This window comes from Seriola aureovittata, chromosome 5, assembly GCF_021018895.1.
Source record: "Seriola aureovittata isolate HTS-2021-v1 ecotype China chromosome 5, ASM2101889v1, whole genome shotgun sequence".
Taxonomy (NCBI): Eukaryota; Metazoa; Chordata; class Actinopteri; order Carangiformes; family Carangidae; genus Seriola; species Seriola aureovittata.
Window position 1 is genome coordinate 22,934,640 of NC_079368.1, and position 27,127 is coordinate 22,961,766.

General features: G+C 40.8%; 1 protein-coding gene across 2 annotated transcripts in view; it reads left to right on the forward strand.

The window, feature by feature from the left end:
• The window catches only part of si:dkey-215k6.1 (transmembrane protein 132D), a 259,302-nt gene that overhangs the window by 75,141 nt on the left and 157,034 nt on the right, over positions 1 to 27,127 (forward strand). For both annotated transcript variants that reach the window (XM_056375613.1, XM_056375611.1), the window contains 2 exons: positions 18,044 to 18,465; positions 19,011 to 19,588. In XM_056375613.1, the coding sequence (XP_056231588.1) occupies positions 18,044 to 18,465; positions 19,011 to 19,588 (1,000 nt within the window). The remainder of the gene's footprint in view (positions 1 to 18,043; positions 18,466 to 19,010; positions 19,589 to 27,127) is intronic.

The window sequence follows — 27,127 nt, forward strand, 5'->3', positions numbered from 1 at the left end:
TTTGAGTGATAAGCTATTGAACCGATAAGTTTACTAATCTCTAATTAATGTACCATTAAGCGTACCACCAAAGCGAGAGGTTGTCTAACCAATTAGTCTCCAGACCATGAATTGTCAGATCATTAAAGGAAAGAGCTTCTTCCAAATCGTCTCCATGGGAAAGTGAATAGATTCAGCTGGATCAATAATGCAGCATTAGCATGTGCATAAAAAGTCTCTTAACACGTGGCTACAAATGTGGTGTGATCTCCAGTCAGCGTCATTTCTTCAGAGTTGAGACACTTGGCACTCAAAATCACAGCAGCCACGACAGACAGTCTCACACACACACATACTTACTCATATACACACACACACACACACACACACACACACACACTTACTCGTACACAAACAAAGTTACACTTAATATCCAAACAGCTGTTTCTCGCATGTGACATCATCACACCTGTAGGTGAGACACAGAAGTGACAAGTGGGAGTGAACTTTGTCTGCGGAAAAGGGTGATATCGTAGAAATAGTAATGTGTGATTTAAATGTGTGCTGTGTGTGTCTGTGTGTGTGTGTGTGTGTGTGTGTGTGTGTGTCTGTCTCTTTGAGTGGCAAATGAACTTTTTTTTAAATGTAAAGATTTTTAAGATTCGTGTGTGTGTTGCCTCTTGTGTTTGGATGTGCAGTGCTTTTGATTTCGCTAGTCATCAACATGTCACCATGTCTGATTGTATTGGTTTCACATACACTCAAACACCAGCAGAACCGTCAGGATTAAAACAGCACATCCTCACTCTACTACTGTACTAAGCCCCTTATCGCCGCTTCATCTTTGTTTATAAAATCTATCTTTTTTTCAACATTACCCCACTTTACAACCCCACAGTTTCATAAATTAAAAGCCTTTGGACTCCAACTTCAATATTTTCATCCAGAATTGGCTATGTAAATAAATACAACCACATGTTTGGTCCATTATGTTTATACGCCCACTCTGAAACTGTCGTCTATTGAAAATAGTTCTGGAACATGCTCAGTTTTCTGCCTTTTTCATCAAGGCTCAATGAGAATCTAAATATATGAATGAACATCACCTGTAAATTAAAAACATGTGAGGTTTTCTTCAAGATAATGTTTTGCAGAGATAAGGTTTCAGGTTTTATAAAAACAGACAAAAAATTGATTTGTTGAGCAAACATCTGTACATCTATAGAATGTAGGAAGATTAGGGATAAAAAAAATGTTGGTTACCTAGAATGATGCGATGTCACCAGTTAAACAGTCCAAACCATTTAAATCATAATTATAAACAACATTTTTTGGCCATTTCCCTTCTATAACAATTTATACACATGCTGCAAGTAGCAGCACAAGTGACATAAGAAAAAAATCAAACTGGAGAACTATGTCTCTTATTAATTATATTGTTTTTACAAAACTACTAAATACTTTTTACACTATTGAGGAGAAAAGAAGCAGATGTAGCTCAGTTAGCACACACTGTCTAACTGTTGTAGCCTTACAACAATGCGCCAACCCTATGAACTTGTGCGGCACTGTGTACGCATTAATGTGAATGTGTGTGTGCTGACTACAGTAAAGTGCAAGTGGCACCCTATCCTTCAAACTCACACACACACACACACACACACACACACACATACACACACACACACGCACACAGCTCTGTGTAAGCACCAACTGTCCCTATAATGAAGTTTAATGACTGTAATGCAGGGCCAACACAGAGAGGGCGGGGGAGGTTTGGCAAAAGCTACAACAACATTACCTGCCTGAGACTCAGGAGTGGTCGTGTCTACACGAAACAAATAAGGTTCACAAACTACAGCATCTGATGTACCGTTAGTGTCTCTCTCCGCCTACACCACAACTACGCCAGCGGATGTCAGCAGAAGGAAATCACAAATGAAATCAGCCAGCAGAAAGTTATATACAGCACTTTGTCAACCAATATTAAATGGTTTCATTCACCACTATAAGTGTGTGCAATTAAGATTTTCTTTCACAGTTATCTGATGATTTTACAGATAAGCTGTTACTTTTCATTCGATTATCTCTAATGTCACCATCAATCTCAGCATTGGGCTAAAGAGGCTTGACACTGCACAGTCAGCAGTCCAGAAACCAAAGTGCACCAACAACAATATGTTAGTAAAGTAAATTACTGGAAGGTGAGCTCCACAATGAGGAGCCTGCTATTTGTGTGTCTCTGCACTGTGGACGCAAGAGGGAAGAAGGAGGAAGACAAAAGACTCCCTTGCAGTCGCATCCAGCCACAGCTCACAATGATGCTAATTAAATGGGCATCAATTAACAGGTTAATCACCTGGGTTGTAATTTAAAACACCGGAGTGTAACGTATCGCACAATCATATTCAAAATGTAACAATAATAATGCTTTGTTTTTGGAGCTAAACTGAGTTACAGCGTGGTTTGCAAAAATGGAAGTGTAGGCGAGAGAAAACCCAAAGCAATAAATAACAAAGGAAAACATAATAAACTGCGAAAGGGCAAATACATGCAAAGAGCCAGAACACAGAACAACTGACTGTGTTAATACTCTACTTAAGATTAACAGAGCCGAGTCCAAAACGCTGGCAGTGTGGCAGCAACAAGCTCGAGTCGAGCGGCTGAAAAAACATTGAAAGTAGTGAAATTGGCTCCAGGCTCTGCTTTAGGAAGGGACAGTAAAAGCTGCATCTATTTCTTATGTATCAGCCGGTGACAGGCAACAGAGGTCATGATTTGTATTCCGCTCCATGATGTTCTGAATTTATGCATAGGTATGACTTCTTTAAGAATGTCTGTGTGTGTATGTGTATATGAATAAGTCAATCCCTCAAAATGATTGAGGTGCGACGGCAGGTAGCGGTGATGGATGAATTAGTCGATTGAGAGACCGTTAACTCATTTCTGTCGAACTGGACGACCTCAAAAATGAGAGAGCGTAAGAGAAAAGGAGTCGTTTTCTTTTAAACTTTGAAAAATATTATGATACATGCAAAATGTACTTTAGCAAAAGACCCATGTGACAGGAGAATTTCTCCCTGTTGATGGGAGGCTGAGGAGAAATAATCGTAAAAAAAATCACGCTTTCCGATGTTGGCACCACTCACGGATTTTGATCAGTATGTGTCTGCGTGCCATAGCCTGAGGGACAGGCACAATGACAGAGTGTCCTGAGTTGGTATGAAACACTGTTGTTTTAATCGTTAATGAATAATAATTATTTAACCCAGTTTTACAACATTCAGTCATCTGCCTGTGCCACACACACGTACACACATGATATGATGTGTTGTCATGTGCTCAAAAACTGCTTTGAAAATAGGATTTAGTGTGATGTTTCTTTGGGTTGATTGGAAGGTGGGAGATAAAGATTTAGAGAAACAGGTGAAAAAAGGAAGAAAAAGCTAAAGAAAGAGAAAAGATAGAAAGATGGAAAGGAGTCTGCTTATCATGCCCTCCTGCCCCTCCTTTTCCTCATGTGCTGGTCGGGGGCTGCTTGTGTTTAAACTTTAGAAAGAGGCCAGGTTAAACAGTGAGTCCCACTGGAAGCAGTGTGGCTGCGTGCTGCTAAAAGCTGTCTATTCTCCATGCACTCTGCTCCTCTCATCAGTTTGACAGACCTGTTTTTTCTCCTTTTATTTCATTATTTTCTTTGCAGCAGATGCTTTTGTCTTGCAAAGCATGACAAACATCATTTACCACTTTTACCTAATGCTGCTATCTTCTTTCATTCTTCTGTCCTTTCCTTCTCTCTGTCTCCATTTTTTACACCTGTTTCTTGTCCAATAGGGAGCTCACATCTTTGCCTACAGGCTACAGCAGCCCAGTCTTTAACCAGCCACTTATACTGTTTCATCTCGACACACACACACACACACACACACACACACACACACCCCACTTTCAAATGATGCTTGGCCGCCTGCCAAAGTCGCTAGTTGAGTAGACAGACTTATTTACAGCCACATCTCACCAGCATCTGGTGGGTGTTGGCTTCCAACCTCGATGGCTGATTAACACCGCAAACATGCCAGGCTTCCAAACTTGTACAATAAGTAAAAGTGTGTCACATTTGCTTGTGTCATATCTCAGCTAATGTTTTACCCAACTACACGCTTTTTTCGTATTCATTAAATCCAAACCTCTCGTGCTGAGAGAGAAATTAGTTTTTCAGATTGGCTTTAGTTGCAACACATCATGCAACATAATAAATTAATACAAAGACACAGCATAATAGCAAGAACAAATGACAGCACCATATGAACATGCATCTATTCATAAAACCAGGGATAGAGTTTAGAGCTTATGTTGGAGAATCGTAGTTTCTCAGTGAACAGTTGTCACTGTGTTAAAAGATGCTACATTATTTTATGTAGGAATCTAATTGCAGTGTGGATGAATGAACGAGTTCTTGATTTCTGTTTTGTATTTGTATGTTTATGGATTGTTGTCCCAGACAACAGTTGGCCTATGTCCACAGTCCTTGTCGGCATAATGTAAAAATCAACTCAAAGAAACTGCAGACTTGAATGGAATATCAATCCATTTTTACTTATCAAAAAATATATTGTGGTAATATAATGCAGCTGAAAGGTGTTCCGGGTGGTTGAGACTTGGGGAATCTGCTGCTGAGCTACCAAAGCTACCAAATACACATCATCCACCTGATCATGACATCCACAATTTCTTCTTTTCTTTTCCTTTTTCTTTTTTTTTTCTTTTCAAGGTTTGTGACAAAGTCTGCAGAACAGCTGCCATTTAAATCAGAAGAAACAGCTTATAGTATACAGATTGAGCTGCACAGTGAATAGGTTAAAACATGCCAGTCAGAGAGATGAGCCTTTATATCCCTTGCACTGTCTTTTATAGCTGACCCTGTGATAACTTGTGACCTTAGTCTGAAGTGACTGGCCCCTCTCTAATAGCTCCCCTTCCACTGCTGTACAAACGCTCCGTCTCTTATTCAGATGCTTGACCTTAGAATTTAAATCTGATGGTCGTTTTATGGCTTTTCTGCTTTATGAGAATGAAATGAGAAAATATGGAGAATCGGATGACTAGAAGGAGAAAAGACGACAAGAACGAGAGAGAGGAAGAGAAAATGGAGGCGAGATGGCGGAAGAGACTTGACGCTTAATGAGAGAGAAAGTTGAGAGATTAATTGAAAGTCAAATGGTGGCGTTGAGGACACAGTATGCCCCAATTTAATTCCTTCTCATAAAAATAATTTGTCAGTAATTCTGCAATGGTAATAATGGTTGGAAATAAGTGACCTTTCTCAGGTTTAATTCCTGTGAATACAAATATGAACCTATCAAAGCTGACACTTGTTATTTTTCACACTTACAAACATGCACATACTGTCAACACACATTCATGCTGCCAGTCACTCAGCTCCAGTTACAGTTACCTGTATTTTCACTATCTCAGGGAAAATAAAAATAGAGGTTTGCGACAAAAACAGAAAAGAAAATAAATACATAATGTGTAAAAGTGAGAACATTTAAAGATAAAAAGACAGACCTTGACTTGATAATGTGATGGACTAGAAGGCTGAAATAGAGGGATCAGCATGAGACAAGCTAATGTGAAATGTTTGTTCACACTTCTGCATAAAGAACTCACACATTGACGCAGCTGTGTGTTTGATAGATGACCTTAGGGGAGGTGATGATGAAGACCGAAGTGTGCAAATGCGATATGTGTGTGTGTGCGTGTCTGCTGTGTGTATGATATCACAAGGGTAAAAAGGTGAGAAAAGTGTTAACAGTGAGGATATTTATTGGTCATCAGGTTTATTTTGAGGTTAAGGTTAATGCTGGTTTAAGGTTGAGTGAAATGACGTTAGAGGACAGGAATGTGGACAGGTGTGTGTGTGTGTGTGTGTGTGTGTGTGTGTGTGGGTTTGATATGACCTGACATTCACTGACTCCCTCTTGTTGCACACATACTTACAAAATGTCAAAGTTGAACAAGGGAACAATTAGCTCTAATGATTTTCACTCAAAAGTCAAGAATGTATCAATGAAAAAACAAATGGAGGTTTCAAATGACTTTGGGTGTGAGCGTGCGTGCGTGCGTGTGTGTGTCAGTGTGTATTTGTGTGTATGTGTTGTTTTTGTGCACTCGCGTTTGTGTGAGTGGGTGTGTTCCAGACGCAGCGATAAAAATACCTGCGCTTGTCAGACTTAATTAAGTTTGTGTTCATGTGGCGTCTGTAGCAATCGATGGCAATAAGACAGAGAATGACTGATAAACAGGGAGTCAGAGACTGATGACAGCGGAGGGAAGTGAGACAGAGAGGGACGGCTGCAGATAAAGAGCAGAAGACAGATAAAGAGTCAAGAGACAAACAGAGCTAGAAGATGCCAACAAAAGTGAGACTGAGTGCGATAAAAAGTGATAGAGATGCAGACAGAATGGAAGTGAGTGAGGGAGGGAGGGACAGACGGAGAGAGAGAGAGAGAGAGAGGTGCCTGTCAACTGTGTGATAATCCCCCCGCTCATTAGTACTTCAATCAGATTACTCGCACCAGATTCCGGTAATTAACTGTTGAACATTAATCAGATTGGCCTAACCAGATTAGAGTTGTAAACAGATTAGAGGGGGATTACCAGGGTGTGCTGTACAATAGTGAGAAGAAGTGATTTTTTCTTTCCCTCTGTATTCTGTTGAGCTACAGTGTCTAGTCTCATTGGGCTAAAACCTGGGATCATACTTTTACACTAAAAAGGTCTCCATGAGTGAGGGGCTGCAGTTATACCTGGAAATTCTTCATTCTGATTGGCTGACAGGTATCGATTAATTTCTACAAACTGGATACACTACTACTGGAAAAACTACAAGAATGCCAAGGTTTTTAAATCAGAGATAAAGAGAAACAGATGCAAAATGATTATATAGAGAGTAAAGAGCAATATAGTTTAAATATAAACAACTAGAGATGCCCATGTTAACACAACAGTTAAGTGTTACTCAACCTTAAAAAAAAAAAGAAACCCATAATAACAGCCTGAAGGAGCGGTGGCATTTTGTCTGAGTGGAAATCAATGGGCTGCAATTAGGTGGTCGATGCTGAATGCTCCACACTGTAACAGGATGTAACATTATTGATGTATTTACTTTAAAGGTAACCTGTGTGGTTTCAATGCAAATTAAGTTTTTCCACTAAATTACATTGTGTGTGTCTGTCCTCGAGGCCAAACAAACAACGCTCAGTGAATATGCAGCATATTTAATGTTTTGGCAATAAATGCTTTGAAATCATCCTTGCTTAGATTTGCTCGCAGTCTTCTTCTTCTCTTCCTCTTTGACTGACTCATGCGACGTGTAACATCCACCAGCTGTCAGGAGAACCGCTCTCTTCACTTGACAGGATGCTCATAAAAACATTGCTCTACAGTGCCACGAGTGGTCAAAAGCTCCACAGTATGCCCTTAAGGTTGGTTCTGGATGATTGCATCTACCCTGCAGAAGTGATCATGATCATTTCCTAATCCTGGTTCCTATTTTGAATACCGAAGACTTTAAAATGCACACAGCCAAGACACCCACCATGAAAAGCTGCCTTTGGTGCCTCAGAGTTGTAGAGACTGGGCCACATCCACACTAATACATTTTCATTTTAAAACGTGTTTTAAACAAAAACGATCTCCGTCCAGATGAGCGTTTTAGCTTTCCATCAGAAATAAACTCCATTCTAAAACCCCTGAATACACATGTCACATGACCATTCGCGTAAAATGGACATGCCTGAGCCTTTGTAAACTGGAAACAAAAGAAACTGTAGCAAAAGTGAAACATATTACCATGGATGCAGTCTGATCCTGTAACTGGTCTTTATCAAACACACATAAAAAACATCTGAATTCAGTTATCCAACTAAGCAGCTCTTTTTTTCCCCCTTTGTTTCTTTCTCCCCTGCAACTCCTCTGCCTCGTTTGAGTCATTCATTTCTCCATTTCTCCTCTCTCTCTCTGGGACATGTTCCATCAATGACGTATGTTCACAAACTGTGTCACAGCAAGTGTGTGTGTGTGTGTGTGTGTGTGTGTGTGTGTGTGTGTGTGTGTGTGTGTGTGTGTGTGTGTGTGTGTGTGTGTGTATATATGTGTACACGTGTGCTATATGTGTCTGTGGTGAGCAGATATACAGTATAATGGCTGATATCAGTCTTGTCAACACATTCCTCACTACTCCTCTTAACCACAAAGGTCGGACATGCAGGGCCACATATAAGGCTTGTTATAGAAATGCATATGCATGGACACGCACACACTCATCTTCTTATCAAGTCTAATTTTATATTTTATTTCTTTTATAATAAAATATATAAAAGTGTGCTAATGGCTTATGTTTCCCTCTGTCCCCTTCTTCAACTTCTGGTTTCTACCTCTCATTCCCTCATTCCCTCTTCTGTCTCCTCACTTCCTTCTTCAGCTCTTCTCTACATTTATCTCCATTAACTCGTGCCTTCTCCTTCTCCTTTTGTTTGCTCTCCCCACTCATCTTCCCTCGCACACCTCCACTTCCTTGTCCTCACCTCCCCTGCTCATCTCTTGTCTGTCCTCTTCTCGCCATTACTGTCCTTCACTTTTCCCTCTTCCCATCCTTCACTGTCCCGCCTCTTCTCTCTCTGACTTTTTTTCCTTCCCATTTTGACAACATGTTCTCCTCTCCTCCACTCTACTCTCCCTAGCTACTTAGTTCCTATTGGTCCATTAAGTCAGTTGCGGCTGCGAGTCCTTTAGCCCCTTCATAAGCAGCTTTTACAAGTTGTGCTTCCTGGCTGTGGACCACTGAAGGATGGAATTGAATGGCACCAAGACCCAGTGGATTTATCCCTTCCTCATATTCACAGCCAGGAGATCCTGCCTGAAACACAGAGCTTTTTCTTCACAGCTCTGTTTAACGTCTACACTTTTTGTTAATCACTCTCATTGGCTGCCATGTTTGCGGTGAAGCACTGCAGGTGATAACCTTGGCTCAGTTTTAGCATATCACGATTGTACAACTTGTTTCAATAACTACAAACAAAACACTCCTTTCTTTTTTCTAACCACCTGCATTGAAAATACCCTTAGGGCAAATTTTCAAGAACACTGAATGAATGCCACTCATCTTACAAAAAAAACCCAAACTTTTTTTGCTCTTTTATTTTCACTGATCTTATTTTAATTGCTGTATGATTCCAAACTCATTTCACTATCTTAGAAGCCCCACACAGTAGCTCTCAAAGTCTTTTAGAGCTTGTCTGCTCTAAAAGACCTTTGAGAGCTACTGTGTGGGGCTTCCCACAATAGCTGAATAAATTAGTAAATAGTTTTGTATCTCTGCTACTAGTAGACGTCTGCTTGTAACGGTACAGTGGGAAACACTACTTTAAAGTGAAACACACTCGCAATTCAATAGGTGTACTAGTGGTCCACTTTTAGACCCCAACTCTCCACTGCTTTAGTGTATGACATGGTCATTTCTGTCATTTATAGCTCATATTATAGGAATGCAATTACAAAAGGCCGAGACAGTTTTGCCAGTTTTGGCAGCATGGTCAAGTTGAAAATGAAGCTGACGTGTTTTAGCCCAGATGTTTTAAATCCCATATAAATCCGACACAAAAGAAGTCGAAGCTGGGAAATCTATACCATCACCGTTTGAATTTGGTCCAATTTGTCATGTGTGTGAAAAGTCGGCTGGCACTCAAAAATGTTTCTGATGTATGATCCAAGTGAACCTCTATTCAACAACACAATATCCAAATCCTCTGTTACAAATCCATGTTTTTGGGTAATCGTGGTGTGCATGTGTTTTTGTGTGTGTGAACCAGAGTTTAGCATTTCCCGCATGCTGCCCCTCCATTTCCCTTCTGTGCTGCTCGACTTCCTCACTGGGGTCTTTACTTTCTTTGCGTCTGTCTCTGTCTCTCTCAGCTGTACGGTGACCATTTGAAATTGCTCTTCACACTTCTCTGCATCTGCTGCCACACACACACACACACACACACACACACACACACACACACACACACCCACACACCCTAAGACGGACCAAGTGCAATGACCTCCAAGCGCACCGACTCTGACATGAATCACAGTCACAAAATTCACACCCACAATTCCCAAAGTCCAGCCTCCTGCCATCCGCCCCTTCCTGCCCTGGATCTTTCAATCAGTCTACTTTGCCTCCTGTTCCTCAAGGAGAGACTGCAAATGGATGGACAGAGTGGGGGAAACAGATAAGGAAATTGGAGGGAGGCGAGTTTTGATTATAGAAAATGGGAAAATATTAAGAGGGGGACAAACCGCAATTGCAAAGGCGAAAAAGCTGGGAAAGCAAATGGTATATTTTATTTTAACCTTTGGGGGAAACATTTACTGTGAATTGCAGAGCCCATAATTACGGCCTTTACCAAGCAGAACAGCCAAATAGACTGTGTATACTATAAGTAATCATTTAGAACATAACATCATGACCCAACAGCATATTGAGAAGACTTATATTACAGAATTTTTTTTTTTTGTCATGGGTGATTTCTTAATATGTCAAATAAATGATTAAATAAATATCCATAATTAATGTAGATGCAAATCACAAAGAGCTTTTTGTTCCTTGGCTGTGCACTAAAGGCAAAAAACCTAAATGCATAAAAAGCAAAACCTCAAACACCCAAAACTATAACACCTTAAAACTAAACACATTAAAATAATGATATAATAAAATAAGAATAAAGCTAGGCCTAGTTTCAGTCCTGACAAATTAACCGTATCTCGTCAGTAACATGAATTAACATTTTTTCCCATATTAGAAGAACTACTGATGTCTGCACTCTGCACTATTTCACCTGTCCTTGCGATTCTCCTCCTCTTTTTGAAATAATCTGTGATTTGAGACATTGCTGCAAAAAAGAAAAATACACAATGGGATGTAACGTTAATTCAGTAATAGCAGCAAAATCAGGTCACCGCCTCCTACTGCAAGCTGAAAATCCAGCACGGTCGTATTCTTCTTTGGCAATTTCAGATGGCTCTGCCTGATGCACGGATTACGATACAGCGCCACGACATTACCATAGTGGCGTACAGCCGCAATTGCAGTTACAAACGTCAAATCCACCAAGTACCGAGAGAACAAGTAGGCCTACTAGAATGTGGTCAATAAAAGCCAAAGAAAAGTGCTATATATTGCAGTTCACCATTGAAATCTGTGATAATATACTAACAAAGTCTTTTTGTAACTTAAAAATGCTTTAAGGACAAGTATGTATTAGTATGTGTGTTTATTTCTGTGTGTATATTTCATTATAAACACAATTTAGACTAAATGTTTATACTAATGTTAGGATGTCAGACTTGAGTTTGTGAGAATATTCAGCGCTGCAGACAGGTGACAGAGCTCACTGACAGAAGCAGGTGAATTATATGACGAGTCTCCCCGTCCTCCCATTAAATTACGCCAATGGAAAGGTGTAATGACAAAAACAGAGGGAGACAGAATGAGAGGAACAGAGAGGCTAAAGACAAACAGAGGCGAGGAAAGCTAATATAGGGAGGTGTAGAGGAAGAAATTGAGAAAAAGAGGCAGACAGATAGAAAGAGAAAGGGGGATATTGGGTCCAAGCAAGTTGTGTTGTGGGGGGGAGGGGGGGGGGGATTAGTGGCAGAGGAAAGAGATGGTAGTCAGACCATATCTGGGGAAATGTGACTCCACTGACCCAATGACAGGGATATCAATCAACAAGTGTTGTGTGTGTGTGTGTGTGTGTGTGTGTGTGTGTGTGTGTGTGTGTGTGTGTGTGTGTGTGTGGGAGTATCAGGGATTATTCCACCAGGGGGAGAGAAAAGAGCACTCCATGTACAAGGACAAACTCAGAGTTAACTTAATCACAATTACAAAAACTGCTGCAAAGCTTTTTTATGTTAGAATGAATTCCAATTAGCAGCATTAGTCATCGATTAAAGAGGTCTGGCAGTCAGCACTTTGATATGTGAGATTTCAAAGCAAAATTAAACAACTAAGTGAGTTTCAAAGAGAACAAATGCCCGCCAACTGTGGGGGAATTGGTCCGAAAAAGTTTATTTATCTATTTATTTATTTATTTTCTTAGTGTCTTTAAAAGCATGCTAACATACACCAAACACAGACAAACTGCATCGGAGATCGGAGGTCACAAACCAGACATAAAGTATAAGGAACACGTTACATTTGAATCACAATCTAAAAGATTTGCTGAGCTGCGACAACACCCCTCTGGCACAGTCTCAACAAATGTATCTATTACAACTTTTCTTGTAGCCAGTTTCTTGCATGGCTATTGCACTGGGTTTCATAATACTGTAAGGTGTTGGTCTTACTTTCTCCAGCCCCTGTCCTGCTAATTGCCATCCGTCTAACTTTCTGTAAATTGCACGTTACACCAGAAATACAGCAAGCTTTTAGGAGACCGGCTCAACTGTCAAATAACCCAAAATCTCTTGAAACATTGTTGAGTTCAAAAACATTCTCTTTGGCCTCAGAAAGACCTGTCAGACACTAGCTCCCCATATTCTAACACTGGCTTTCAGTAATACCTTTGTAGCATCCAAGCTCAGGCCCAGATCGCCCATCACTCTGACATCATCAGGGGTTATTTCCTCAGACTTGACAAACATTCCTCCAGAGCATTATACAACTGTTTACAGGCCGAGCAGTACTCTCCATGATTGGTAAACTGACATTTAAGCCCCCTTATACACTTTTAACAATGTTAACATTAACGCCAGCAAACAACGATAGAGCGAGCTAGGAGATAGAGAGACAGACAGAGAGAGAAGGGCAGGGAGAGCGAGAGACGGAGAGACCACCAAAATAAACTCCAAGCTTGTGATGAATGCTCTGCTCAGAAATAGAAACCTCATCCCTCTCTCATCCTCCTCATCCTCTTTTCGCCCTGTTATCTCTCCTCCTAGCCAGTGCGCCTTTCCTTCCATCCACATCTCACCCCCATCTCTGTCTACATATCTGTCTGTATCTCTCTCACTCTCCATATCTCTTCCTGTCTCTCTCTCTCTCTGATAGTCTGCCATCTGTGTGATCAATGGAATTCATTCTGTTCAGGAAATTCACCCGTGATGGATTTTTCTTTTTTTCTTTGCTGTGTCTGTGCCTTTTATTTTTTAAATTTTTTGTTTTGAAGGGGGCGCAATTTGCTACTGTGGATAAAAGCTTTGACTGAAGCAAAAGCAAACAGATGTTTTGATGTTTTCCATCAAACATAAGTTAGTTTTGGACAACTCTGTTGTATTTTAATAGTTTACAGAGGAAGAAAAACAGTGGTAGAATTTTTCCAATTCTTACTGTGAGCACAGTTAGCTTAAAAATAAAGACGTTTGCATGCAAGCAATTTTGTGTTTTTATTTCTTTATACAGTAAAACATTTACAAAAACCTGCTTGCTGGTGCCAAAGCAGGAAAGATGCTGGCATGGACCTTTATAGTGGATACTGTAGATGAGCGACAATCGAAATGTCAGTTTAAAGAAAAACCTAAACAAGAAAAATAGCATGACTGGCACATAAAGTACCAAACAGATGGAGGGGGAGCAGAGTGCGGAGGTAGTTTGTTGACGATTGTCATACATGAAGGGAAATTGGAAGTAACATAAAATCATGAATAACATTTTGGGGCCTTTTGACACCTTCTGTTTTGGCAAGATGTGGCAGTCATGGCGTGGCGGGCCAATCTTGCCCCCGATGGAAATGAAACTGAAAGTTTTACACAGAAAAGTTAAATGGAGCTATGGATTGTGTGTGTGTTCAAGTTTATGTTTATGTGTCTTTATGAGTAATGATTTGCTGTTACAGACGTAGCTGCAGCATGACTGGTCACACACACACACACACACACACACACACACACACACACACACACGAGCAGACAGACCTGATATGAAAGAATCATGTATATGTATGTGTGTGTCTGTCTGTATCTAATTAAATATAAAAATATCAGCCAATATTTAACTAACACAATATCGAGCAGCACTGATACCGTTATCACATCTTGGTATCTCCCCTTTTCTCTGGTACCCATCTGGCTTTGCTTCTTTCTTCCTCTCTCTTTCCTCCTGTCCTACACGCTCCAGTGTGTTCTGATTATTGGCTGTGTGTGTGTGTGTGTGTCTGTGTGTCTGTGTGTGTGTGTGTGTGTGTGTACTTGGAAATAAAGCAGGATGGGCAATTTTTTGGGGAGAAAGGATCACAGATGGGCCTTGTCAAATCTCCGTACATCTGGCTTTGTTCCTGTCCAGTTTTCCACATACACATAAAGACACACACACACACACACACACACACACACACACGTATATATATATATATATATATATATATATATACACACAGTATACCTTACCTCGTCATTTATATGTATACATGTATGCACATTTACACTTTTGCACGTCGTACAAATACATAGTTATCTAACCATGCAGGCACGTGTAGAGCACTCATTAATTTACACGCACGTATACTTAGAAACACTTGCTCTCTCTCTCTCTCTCTCTCTCTCTCTCTCTCACACTCAGACACACACACACACACACGCATCGTGCAGCAGGACGCAGCGGGTATGGACTCCTGTTGTGGTTGGTGGTTGCCAAAGTAATGACGCCAGGGAATCTAGACCATGCCAGGTTCAATGGTAGCCAATGCTACACAAGTGTTAGAACACCTGATTTCAAAGGAACGACTCTGACTTATAGTATAGCACCGCCTATTGAGCTGAGAGCGACTTGCCTCTCATGTCTGAAAATGATATTTATAGTGATGTTTCTTTACATAAGATAAGAGTCCTAACAGTTGCATTTATACACTGATTATTAAAGTTCACAGTAGAAGCTTACATTGTCAGATTACTAATATAAGAAGGGAGCAAGGGTGAACAGCAACAGCAAGTTAATAAAAGACCAACCAATATTCTAAGAAATTATGACCTGAGATCTTTCCCTATTCGTATCACACAATGTTAATGATTTCATCCAAGGGTCAACCTTTGCCTGTGTGTGCGTGTGTGCGCGTGCGTGCATGTGTGCGTGCGTGCGTGCGTGCGTGCGTGTGTGTTTGTGTGTGTGTGTGTCAGCTGCTCGAGGTCCCTGTCCGGGATTGGGACATATGCTTCAAAAAGACTCCTGTGGACACACACACACACACACACACACACACACACACACACACACTGAGACACACATGCAGGCTTTTGCGCCTCAAGGACAACCATGATAATGGGAAAGGAATAAAAGAGGAAAAAAAAAACCTGCAGCTTACTGAGGCTAATGTGCTGATGTGTTCTGACCACATGACCTATCTGTCAGTCAGCAGCGGGTGGTTACAAACTACATTTGAAAATTCACTCTGGCAACATTTCAGCTAGCACGTGAGTCTTGACCTCTGTGGATGGTAGGCTCCAAAACATAAAGTGCCTTCTGTGACCCCCATGCTGCAGGCGTTAATTTGCATAATGTCGACCTCTAATGTTACATGAACTTACATTTTGTTAAAGTACTGATGAAGCCAAGGGAGCTGTATATTTTAACCTACTATTAATATGAAAGAAGTGTGATTTTTTTTTTTCCCTATTCTGGAAGTCCTCTCATTGACCCAGACAAGTTACCCTAACCATCAACTGAGGTAATCGTAGTGTCTTAAATTACATGACCAAGCACCTTAGCATAACTAAATCATACTACTAATTTTAGTTCCACTTCTTATTTTTTCCATTGTCAGCACTCCAAAGCTTTATTGACACTGTACAGTAGACAGTATTAGTGCAGGAGGACACATCCATCTTCTCAAAAAGTTTGCTCAGATTCTTCGGGGACAACGATCCGAGACAAGTTGGTGTCATTTGTGTAAGCAGTCATCCTGTGTAACATAAAAATGCTAGTATCTCCAATCTGTCACATTGTTCTGTATGCACAGCTTCTTTTTTTTCATATTTTTCTCCTTTTTCCATCTGTCTCACTTTTATTTTGTTTTTTTCTTTTTCTTCTGCCTCAATCTTCTACACTTTATTCTGTTGCTCTCTCGCTCCCTCTCTCTCTCTGTCTCTCTCTCTCTCTCTCTCTCTCACACTCCCTTTTTCCCTTCGCCTGTCTCTTTCACTCTAATCTTATCCCTACGTGCCCACGCACCATAACCAAACCAGCCTGCTTATTCATGTTGCACTGAGGTATCACTTTATTTCTCTGCTATTATTTTTTTGTGAAGTCGCCTCAGTATGACTTGCCCCAGACACCACTATGCTGTCCCACCCTCATTATATTTTCACACTCTGCTACCCCAGGACACAAAGATTCACACACACATTTCCACACAAACCCACTGCTGTGTGTGCGTGTGTTTTCTTTGTGCCAGCACAGGTTCAATGGAAAACCTCCCATCAATTTTTGTGTGTATAAATTGTGTATATAAATGCTAGTTTGTGCTCTTATTTACAGCAGTAGCCATTCCATGCAATCATATTCCGCAAATGTTTTTCTACAATATGCTATTTTCTTGTTGTCTGTGGCCACAATTCCCACATAAAGTTCGACACACTGCACTGCATGTCTAACCGGTATCAACATGTTTTACAGTTTAACTGACACATTATTTTGTTAAAGAGTAACATCCTTTTTGTTTAATCGGAAACAGCCATTATATCACCCTGTTCAAAGCCACCAGACTCCATTAAAAAAAACAGTAATTTTACCTTGCAGAACATGGGAGTTGCCAGTCTACTGCTCAATCAGTTAGTTTGTTTCGGTTATTGTGTGAGCTGAATACTTCTTTCACCACTGAAAGTCACACAATAACAACCAAACTAGGCGATCTACGCGGTAGTAGACCAGCAACACCCCCGTGTTCTGCGAGGTAAAATTGCTGTTTTTGTCAAGGGATTCTGGTGCCTTTTGAACGGCGTGATATAACAGCTGTTTCTGGTTTAAACAAAAAAGAAAAAGGTCTGTCTGTGTATAAAGTGATTGTAGTTACCAAACAACTCAACTGTCATCCAAATGTGATTCAAATGTTGCCAATCCTGCACAGGGGAAAAAAAAACCTGAGATATAAAAATCTCAAATGTGAAATAACTGTGACAGAAAATAGTGTATAATAAAATGTTTATGTAGGATCCCATCACTAATGGTACCCCAAACTCTGCTGTAAAAGAACCAAACTCGACTCAACTCATAACAGAGTTTACGATAAGTGATCAGTTTGGTCATTCAGTGCCTTGCACAATATAACGCTGACAAGCCAAACAAAGGATTAATAACAAATACTGAGCGATGGAGGATTAAGGAATAGGGATCAAAACTCCCTCCCATCACAGCACACTCAGTGTTACCCCCTTGTCCCCTTTGGAAATGAGATACTGAACCAAAACCCCAGTAATCCCAGACTCCTAACTCCCAATCTTTGTGGAATGACTGGTAAATACACCAGGAAATGATTTTTAAAAAAGTGAATGTAAATATATGGAAATAAACTGACAAAGAGCAATATGTCATGTTTGATACATGCAGGTGTAATGTGTTTTGAACGAGAATAAAAAAAAAAAGTGGTGTATTAATGTAGAGCCCTGTCTGATGCTGAGTCTATCTTTCTTGTATACACGACGCAGCGCTAATGTGTTTGTGCTCATTTCTCCGTGTAGGGAAACTGTTAGGAAACACCATGTACTGTGGTGTATGTTGTGTCAGCTGGATGTAATGCATGTGTGAATTTATGTGAAAAAAGGTGATGGATGTGAGCATGTGTTTATATTAGTGCATGTATACAATGAAAATGCATTTCACAGGTCGGTGAGTCTCGGATGTACACAATGTTTGCTGTCTTGACTTTAATAGATCATTAGCTTCTTTGGATTGCAGTTACAAAATGATGCTGTAAGCATTATAAAGCGTTGTATTCATTATTTGTTTTATGAGAGGGATGTTTTTGTAATTATAACACAGCTAGTCTTTTTCTTTTTTCTTTGTCTCTCTCTTTCCTGCTCTCCTCCTCAGTGTCTGACAGCCGAGCAGGAGCAGCAGGAGGTGGAGGACCAGGAGGAGGGCCGGACTCCTCCCAGCCCCGTTTCTCATCCTCCCTCCCCACCTACCTCCCCGTCCAATGCCAACTGAGTGGTGCTGACTCCGCCTTCTTCCTGCGGGAAGCCAATCAGGAGGTTATGCGAAACGGCAGCCTGTCGTCGCGGACGGAGCCCTTCTTTCTCCAACAGCTGGAACCGGGCATCGCTGCCCCGCAGTCCCTGCCGAGCGTCAATTGCAGCTATGGAAACGTGAGCATTGAGCAGCCAATCCCAGTGGAGCTGCTTCAGGGCCCGCCGCCGCATGTGCTGCTGACGACCAACCAGGTGACTCTGAACTGGAAGGTCAAAGGTCAAGTGGTGGTGCCCAAAGTAGGGTCAACACAGCCCTGGATACAGGTATTGGCAGTATAATGTTTTCCTTTGGATCTTCATTGACTTTTTACACATGCATCCTCTAATGCAATCAAATAAGGTTTTAGGCCTCACATATACTTAATATGCCAATCGTATAATCAGAAGATTACATCCATCGATTTATCATATGTTTGTCTGCTCATGAATCGACTGCTTTAAGCTCGTTAGCCGCTGTCAGAGGAGATAAAAATGAATCCATTAAATGAATTCAGGAAAAATGGTGTGACAAAGTTTTTTTGTATTCTCTCTAACCTGCCTTTCAATGATTTTTTGGCCTCTTGGGGACAGTGGGTAGTTAAAGTTAGCGTGTTAGCAAACAGTGTTTATTTACACAGAAGAAGAAAATGCTTTCATTAGTTAGAGCTGGTGATCACATTCATTGATTCCACGATTCATGATTTTGACTATTACAGGCCAGATAACATTCATAGTTTTCAATATTTTTTTTTTTTTAGTCAAGTCACTTGTTGGCTAGCTATTTGCTAATTTACCCATTATGACATTATATGTATTTGTTGTGTCCTCAGATACTGTTTTACTTAGTTGGGCGGCGTTGGGATGAGCCTGACCCGCCTCCTCCATCCCTCCTGCCATGTGTCAGAGCCATGGCCATCCGGGACACCAGTGAAGCAGCACCCTCGGCTGGCTGCCGACTCATGGGACCATCTGGCATCTGCGTTGTCCGTCTGGAGATTCCCCCAGCTTGGTTTACACCAACGCAAGTGAGAAAAAGACCTCCTGAAGTGACTCTGCCCTCGGTGGATGTGTATTACTCAGTTATACCAGTAGAAGGGGCTGGTCAGGAGTGTCCCTTCATTGTCAACGAGCCATGGAGAGGTCAGAGCGCAAATGTCGGGCCTCTTGGAGGTCTGGGTATGGGCCTCGGGGGACAGTGGAGCCCCCTAGTGGATGGGGGTCTTCAGGACATGCTGAAAGCTGGTTCTGTGGTCATGACCATGGGTCCGGTTTCTGCCAAAGGAGAAAGACTGAGACTGGATGAAAATGTGGAGGTTCTGGTGCCGCCCAGCCCAGTCCGGCTCGGCAAGACGGTGGCGTTTGGTATCTACATGAGGACAGATTCAAACACAGAACAGTTTACATTGAGGTAAGAACACAAACGCTTTCATTGAAGTGGCTTCAGTTTTATTTGATATTCCGTTCTCTTTCGCTGTCATTTCACTTTTTCTTTCGGTTTCTCTCTGATTCTTTTTTTCTATCATCTCAACTTGTTCCTTTCCTCCTCATCTGCGCTCTCTCTCATCTCTCAACACCACCGCCTCCTGAGGTTGATGGCTGTCACCTTTGTATACTCAGCCTCTTTCAGGAGCCAGCAATGCAAATAACAACCTCATGAATATTCATGACTGAAGGAGAGAAGAAAACATAGAGAATGAGAAGTGGGAGAAGGGTGACTTAGAGGGAATGAATGTTGGGGATGCAGGAAAATGAAAGAGTAGATTCTGGTTTCTCAAACTGAAGGGTGGAACCCAAAAATGGCTCTCAGGTGTGCTTAGAGAGGTCACCCATATGGTATCCCAAATAAGCAGCAATATGTTTTCATAGGCTTGTATTGCAGGAAGCAAATTTCTTTTTGGTTCGCTGGCTGAAAATAAGTTTACACCCCTGATCTAGACTAAGCATGCATATCTGCATCCCATATCTGCCTCACCATTTCACTGACTTTAGGGATTTCAGGCTGACAAATGACAGATGTGCAAATTTATCATTCCCTCCAAAGAAACATCCCAGCACACAACACAGTGGTTGGATATATCATTACTGTAACAACATACTCCTATGAGGTTTGAACTATTGAGAACATTATAGATCATGTTTTGATACATTTTTCAGTATCTCAGTCTCACGTTTGCTCAAAGAAAACATGACACACACTGAACATGTCAGCCGACTCCGCTTTTCACATGATTCTTTAGTATTTATCTTTAGATCATTTCCACAGAATCTTTAAGAAATAGATTCTACATAATGAAAGCTGCACATTTGTGCATATTTCTGCCTGATAATAATAGCCTTCCAATGATATGTGTGAACCAGGAAGAGATTGCCAGATACTTTGTGCCGCCTTTGGAGAATGTCTGATAAAGGGAGGTTTGCTTGGTAGGTGCAGTAGTAAACTAATAGTTACAATCATTGCCAGATATTATGGATCAAAGTTAGTAGATATTAGTCCACTGTTAGCTGATACTATGCAATAATAATTTATTAGACATAATCAAAGATGCTATTTACTAGCATAGAAGGCTAATCAAAATTCAAGACTCAGCCACAGGCTCATGTGATGTGATCATGTTTTTTTTTCACAATATGTTCAGTTTTAACACACCATTAAAAAAAAACTTTACCATTAACAACATCTGTCATTGTCCTTGCGCTCTACTTAGACCAAGGTCCTACTGCACTGAAGGCTTTAGTTATGTCCCTCACTTGTAAGTTGCTTTGAGTAAAAGCGTCTGCCAAATGAATAAATGTAATGTAATGTAATGTAATGTAATGTAATACCACCTGCTCTCTTAAACTGGCTGGTCATTTGAAAGCCTTGCAGTCTTTTGTGTTTTATGAAATCACCTAAATACGTTTAAAGTGGATTTGCAGTTTCTCTGTAGCCTACTGTACTTCTAGCTCCTAGACACACTGTCTGTCATGGCTAATGTTCAGGAGACCTCTATAGCACAAATAAATGATGCTGGTAAAAGTTCAAAGCTGTTTGCGAAGTCAGGGCGAAGGCAGTGGTCAGTAACAGGAAGATAAGACAGGTAAAACAGGTGAGAAAGGCATAATAGATGATAAGAGAACCGAGAACAGGTGAGTGGGTGGGTGGAGAAGAGTCGGGTGGCGGAGACGTGGGAAAGCCGGGGTTACTGCAGGGCAGGAAGGTGTGGCAGGCTCTGAAATGGCAGCAGAGTTGGTAACATGGCAGAGGCAGGCAGAGAATGAATGAATGCATGACTAAGCTGTGACACTTTTATTGCAGAACATTGCATTTGCAAAGTAATTACATAGCACTAGCGTAAGGTCTTTCATATGAACTGAGCGGGCCTCTGTGTAGCAGCAATACACTTGCACTTGTGTCATTGATGTGTGATGATTCAGTGATGCACTGCAGACAGGATATTTGAAATTTGATGAAGGAGCTAGGAGCAAAGGCAGTGGGCAATGGGGGGGGGGGGTACTCAAGGTGCTGTTGCCTAAAAAGGAGGAAAACCTTTATTGGTGTGATTTAATCTTCTGTATATGTTTCCAACATATTTGTTAAAAGATGCTGGGAAAAAAAGGAAAGCAATATTATGAACAGGATCACCGTTTCTTATTCCTGAGGTCTGAGGACACTGGAGGAAGAGAACAAGTGGCTAGACTGCAGTGCACCTTGTCCCACCACCTGCTGACACACACACACACACACACACACACACTTTGTTATAGCACATGCACACACACAGGCACTGTACACGCTTGTTTGCTGTGTCCTATATGTGTGTGTATTGAGCACACACACAAACACACATACACTGAAGTGGCCTCTTTGGTTCCCCCTACAGACGCTTTGTCTCTGTCATTATAGTACAACACCCCTGCTGTGTGTGTGTGTGTGTGTGTGTTTGTGTTTGTGTGTGTGTGCGCTCATACCTTTTTACAGTATATACAGTCTATGGCTCATACGCATGTGTGGCATTACTACAGAAAGATAATGGAGGGAAAAAATCACCCTCTTCTTTTTTTTTTTCTTCCTTTAAATTTCAGCAGGTCCTGCTTTTCTATTTTATTCATTTTATTCTATTCTATTTGTTTAGTCTTTTCCACCTGTGTCCACTTATGCCAATTCTGAAGAATTTCCAATTTAAAAATCTCTAGAATATCTTTCTGTGTGTGTGTGTGTGTGTGTGTGTCCATCCCACCTGCAGCTCTTGCCCTCTGCCCCCCAGCACACAGTCCCATGGATAATCTCCCATGTTAGAAGCACAGTCAGACATGTAATAAGGCTTAAGTGGATCTTATTCCTGTACGTGAGTGTGTACATGTGTGTGTGTGTCTATGAGTGTGACACATAATAAGCCCTAAGTGTGCTCCATCACACTGAGGTGATGTGATTATGATAAACTGCTGAGGAGATGGGGCGACACGGAGAGAGGACGAGCGGGAGAGAGACAGACAGAGAGAGAGAGAGAGAGGAGTGAAAGAAGAGAAAAAAAGGAGAGGTTGTACTTGGAGAGATGGATAAAAGCACAAAGGAGGGAAGAGAAAAGCTCCCTTCACTTGCATCTGTTCCTCACTCTACAACTCCTCTGAAAGGATGAGATGCAAGGACAGAGGAATCGAGGCAACGCACATTTGCCAAATTGGATTGGGCGTCCTCGCTGTATCACCTGTCACTGGGCTTGTAGTCTCACATAACCACACATGCTTCTGTCACTTTGTGATGAGACTACGCATCTGCAGACGACTACATAGCTGACACTGTGGTTGTGGATGTCTGAGACATCCAGTTCTGATGAAGTTACACCGCCAAAGTCGTATTCTTCCAGTTTAGTTACATTTCGTGTTTGAGTCACAGCTTCTCCGTTGATCATTTTTAAATGATCAAAGTATTTTCATTTTAATCGTCCCGACCACATTCGAGCCAAATCTCATCATAGTTGTGTCAAGATTTATGTATTCTACTGAACACTGCATTTCTTACAAGTTACCACCGCACTGCTTTGATTCATTTCTCCTTATTTATTCATTTCCTTTCGTATAAGAGACATAAAAATGGAAGATGTGAAAATGCATATGAGATGAATAAAATCATCACTTATATTTTGAACAGATTTCATATGTTGAATTGGTTCATTGGCAAGTCATCAGTAGATAATTCAAGTAGGTACATTGTTTGATAATAATTTAAGCAGATTAACACATTAGAAAAGCCTCTGACATTTGTTAATTTCAGCTCAGCATATAAAATCCTACATTAGAATTTCATGTAAAAAAAAAAAAAAGACACAATTTCGTGGACAAATGTACAAAAACTGGTGCCAAAACTGCAATTACTTGCTCTTGTATTCATATCAAATGATGAGGATGTGTATACTCGGGTTAAAAAGGAAGAAAATGGTGTGAAAAAAAAGAAAATCCAACTGTGTTTCTCTGGCTCCTCGATGTACAATAACTGCAGTCTGCTGCTCCAAGACCTGTTATAGACCTGGTGCCAATGTCAGCGAGCGTGACAGAATGAAAATGATACCGATAGACAATTAAACATTATGGCTGAAAGAACACAACGGACATGTGAGACGTGTGCTAGATGAGTCTGTAATTGCTTTTTGACACTGGTACTCAAGCTTAGATATTAATAAACAGTCAAAGAACCCTGAAGATAATGGGCCAAACTTAAGTGCACTCTCCCACTCTTTGTGCCTCAGCCAAGATTCACTCTGAGAGGAGAAGATGAAAAGGGAAGGCCTGTTCATTAATTAAGATAAAACCAGACATAGGAGTGTTTCTGTGCTTATGATGCTATTCAGATAAGGCAATGATTTTAACATGATTTTTCATTGATATGGAATGGTTTATTTGTCAAAAAATGTATCTTTGTCCAGCTTTGTTGTTTTTCAGTTACATCATATCAGCTCCAGATTCAAGTTATTGAATCATTTTCAATGCAGAGGGTCCTACCATGTTTCTAGTTTGTCATGCGTGAGGGTGGGTAGTTATTTTGTCATGTTTTCTGCTGAAAAGAAAAGAAAAAACACAGGACACACTTCCACACTACAACTCTCCTCCAAAATACATTTTACTGATTTACAGAGGGGATTGTGGACACAAGTAGCAAATGAGGAAAAAATAGAGCGGGCTGTGTCAAAAGCAGGCAAGGTGGTTACCATGCAGAACTGTGCCGTAATGTCTTTACCAAAACCCACTGTTTGCCGTTGTCTCCATTGTCATTTTGTTTCCATTTCCTTTTCTACTTGTGTTCTGTGTTCAGGTAAAGTGCTACTTTCCTAGCTTCTGCCATGCATGTGATAAACATCTCGTCCTGAGTGCCAGGCAAAAAAGGCAAGATGCACATATCAATAGTTAGATAAGGAGATGTGGCATCTGGGTTATATTTGTCCTGATGGACAAGACACCTTCAGGAAATTTGACGTGGCATTGCTCTGATTCACATGCTGGCTAAAACACTTCTGCCTGAGACATCTGAACTTTTTCTTCAGCTCAAAAAGATTTCCACCACACCAGAACTCCTGAGCCAAAACAGACTGCAGCACCGCTGTCAGTGAAGAGTGTGTTTCACATCAAACTGCCAAAACAGACGCCAGTTGCACAAAACACCTTAAGTTAAGATTTTCCTTTTAGTCTAAAGGTTTTTTAAAATAAAAATGGTTGCACAGCCTTAAGTTTCATCCTCAAGGTTTCCTTAAATTTTCACTTATGTATTTATGGTTTTTCTCCTATAGTTTAAGGAATCAGTCAGTCAGTTAAACTGTTGCACAAAAGACCCTAGCGACCAAGGTTAGGGAAAAAACTAAAGGTGCCTCTGACTCTATCTAAACTGCAACATGGCAGAGTTCATGGTGATAAATGAAGAAAATGAACTCATCCCAGGAAGAATGTTCCTCGACCGAGACACACCCTTAACGATGCAGTACAATTTTACCGTTGTGAAATCTTTTTCACCTCTGTAAATGCCTTTTTTCCTATAAGTAAGGAAACATTTTAAGAGATTCAGTGCAACAATCTGAGTAACTCCCTCAGCTGAGAGAAATTAAATCTTAAGTGCCATACTTATAGAAAACTTGAGGTATTTTGTGCAGACGGCTTCAGATCTGTCTTGGAAAAAAAATGGATTCAGGTCGAGTCTTAATTCCTACAGTTGTTAAAGGCATGTGAGGTATTTTCTACTGGGACATCCACGATATGTCATTTTACCTCAAATGTAATCTACAACTTCCCTTTTCATGCATTAATCCTAAAGCAGTATAGCAGATGATGAATTCATGTTCTGTGCAGCTCCAGGTCAGTGAGCATTCAGTCAGAAGTATGAAACACATCGTCTTCATCTGTGGAGACTCTCTGCCACATGAGTTCGATGCTTTGAGTCTATGTTCAGCTTTTCAGCATGTTTCCGCAGTGGGAGTGTTGACAGACTGAGGGTCAAAGTGATTAGTATCTCCCTCATTAAAAAGCTGTCATCTTGAACTGTGTGCTATCGTTGTTGGGTTAGTTAATTAGTGAGATGATTACTGATGAGGGGATAAATGCTGTGTGTGTGTGAGAGAGAAAGATATATAGATAGATAGACAGAGACAGATTGAGACAGCGATTATTATCAAAAGGCAAACAAGTTTTTCTCCCTGATTTTGTTCTTTCTAATTTTTCTCCCATTTTCTCTCACTTTATCTGTTTTTGTATCATAGTCGTCATTTGTTTTTTGGTCGGTGAATTTGTACGGCAACGGAATTTATCATCCCATTCATTCTTTTCTGTGTGTTTGCCTCTGTGTGTGTGTGTGTGTGTGTGTGTGTGTGTGTGTGTGTGTGTGTGTGTGTGTGTGTGTGTGTGTGTGTGTGTAAGGATTAGTGGATTTTTCCAAGGATCAGAGGGGAGATGTACTTCTAAGGACCAACTAGTCCTCTCTGGTGGTTATACCACACACACACTCACACTTTCTCTGTGAGTCTGTCTCTCTCTCTCTCGCTCACACACACACACACACACACACACACACACACATGCAGAATGCCCAGGATGCTTTTATTCCACAAAGCTCCACCATCGATTTCACCTCAAATGCCCTTTTACTAGCAAGGAGGCAGAATCGATTGTTTTCGCGACCGTTTGTGTGCGAGTGTATCTGCGGCCTTGAGTAAACATTTAGCATATGATTGTTAGTGTAATTGTGGTATTTCATTGCATATGTTTGCATCCGCTTTGGTGCTGACTCATGTTGTATGTGTATTGCATGTGTGTGTTCTCTGGGAGTTCATACATACTCTCTGGCGATGGGATTCTCATGGTCTTTGTTTGCTTCTCCGGTTCAGTCTGTTCTCTCGTGCCTTTATTTGTGTTTCTGTGTCAGTGCCTCCAACTGACAAATGGGTTTCATGCAGTCTTGAGAAAAGGCACAAAAGATAAAATGAGAATTAGATGCATTTCTTTCAGCTGGGATGAAGCCAATAATTAGGCTTCCAGGGTGTTGAAAGAAAAAAACCCACACACCGCCAACAAATTGGAAAGTATTCCATTCACAAAGTGATTGTGTTGTGTGACCTGTTTTTGTTGTTTGGTTTTATTTATTTATTTATTTATTTTTCTTACTTGCCTTTTCTATCTAAAAATGAAAAAGGTTTTGTCCTACTATATTAGTTTTTCCTGATGTTTGATGAGCTTGTAGTTTTATGTGTTACTAAAACACACATTGATTGATTGATCACTCCTCTTCTTCCTTCTCTTGTCCAATAGTACAATAAGGTTTTAGAAGACTGTCCCTTGGGTTAATATATTAGTGAAAAAAAACAGTTCCTGGTTGATCTTCCTGGTTGGCTAGTAAGTAGAAAACTGTATGGAGTTAAAAATCCCCGCACAGTTGAAAAATATATGGCGGATTACTTTGGTGGTGCAGTGGCTAGCACTGTCGCCTCACAGC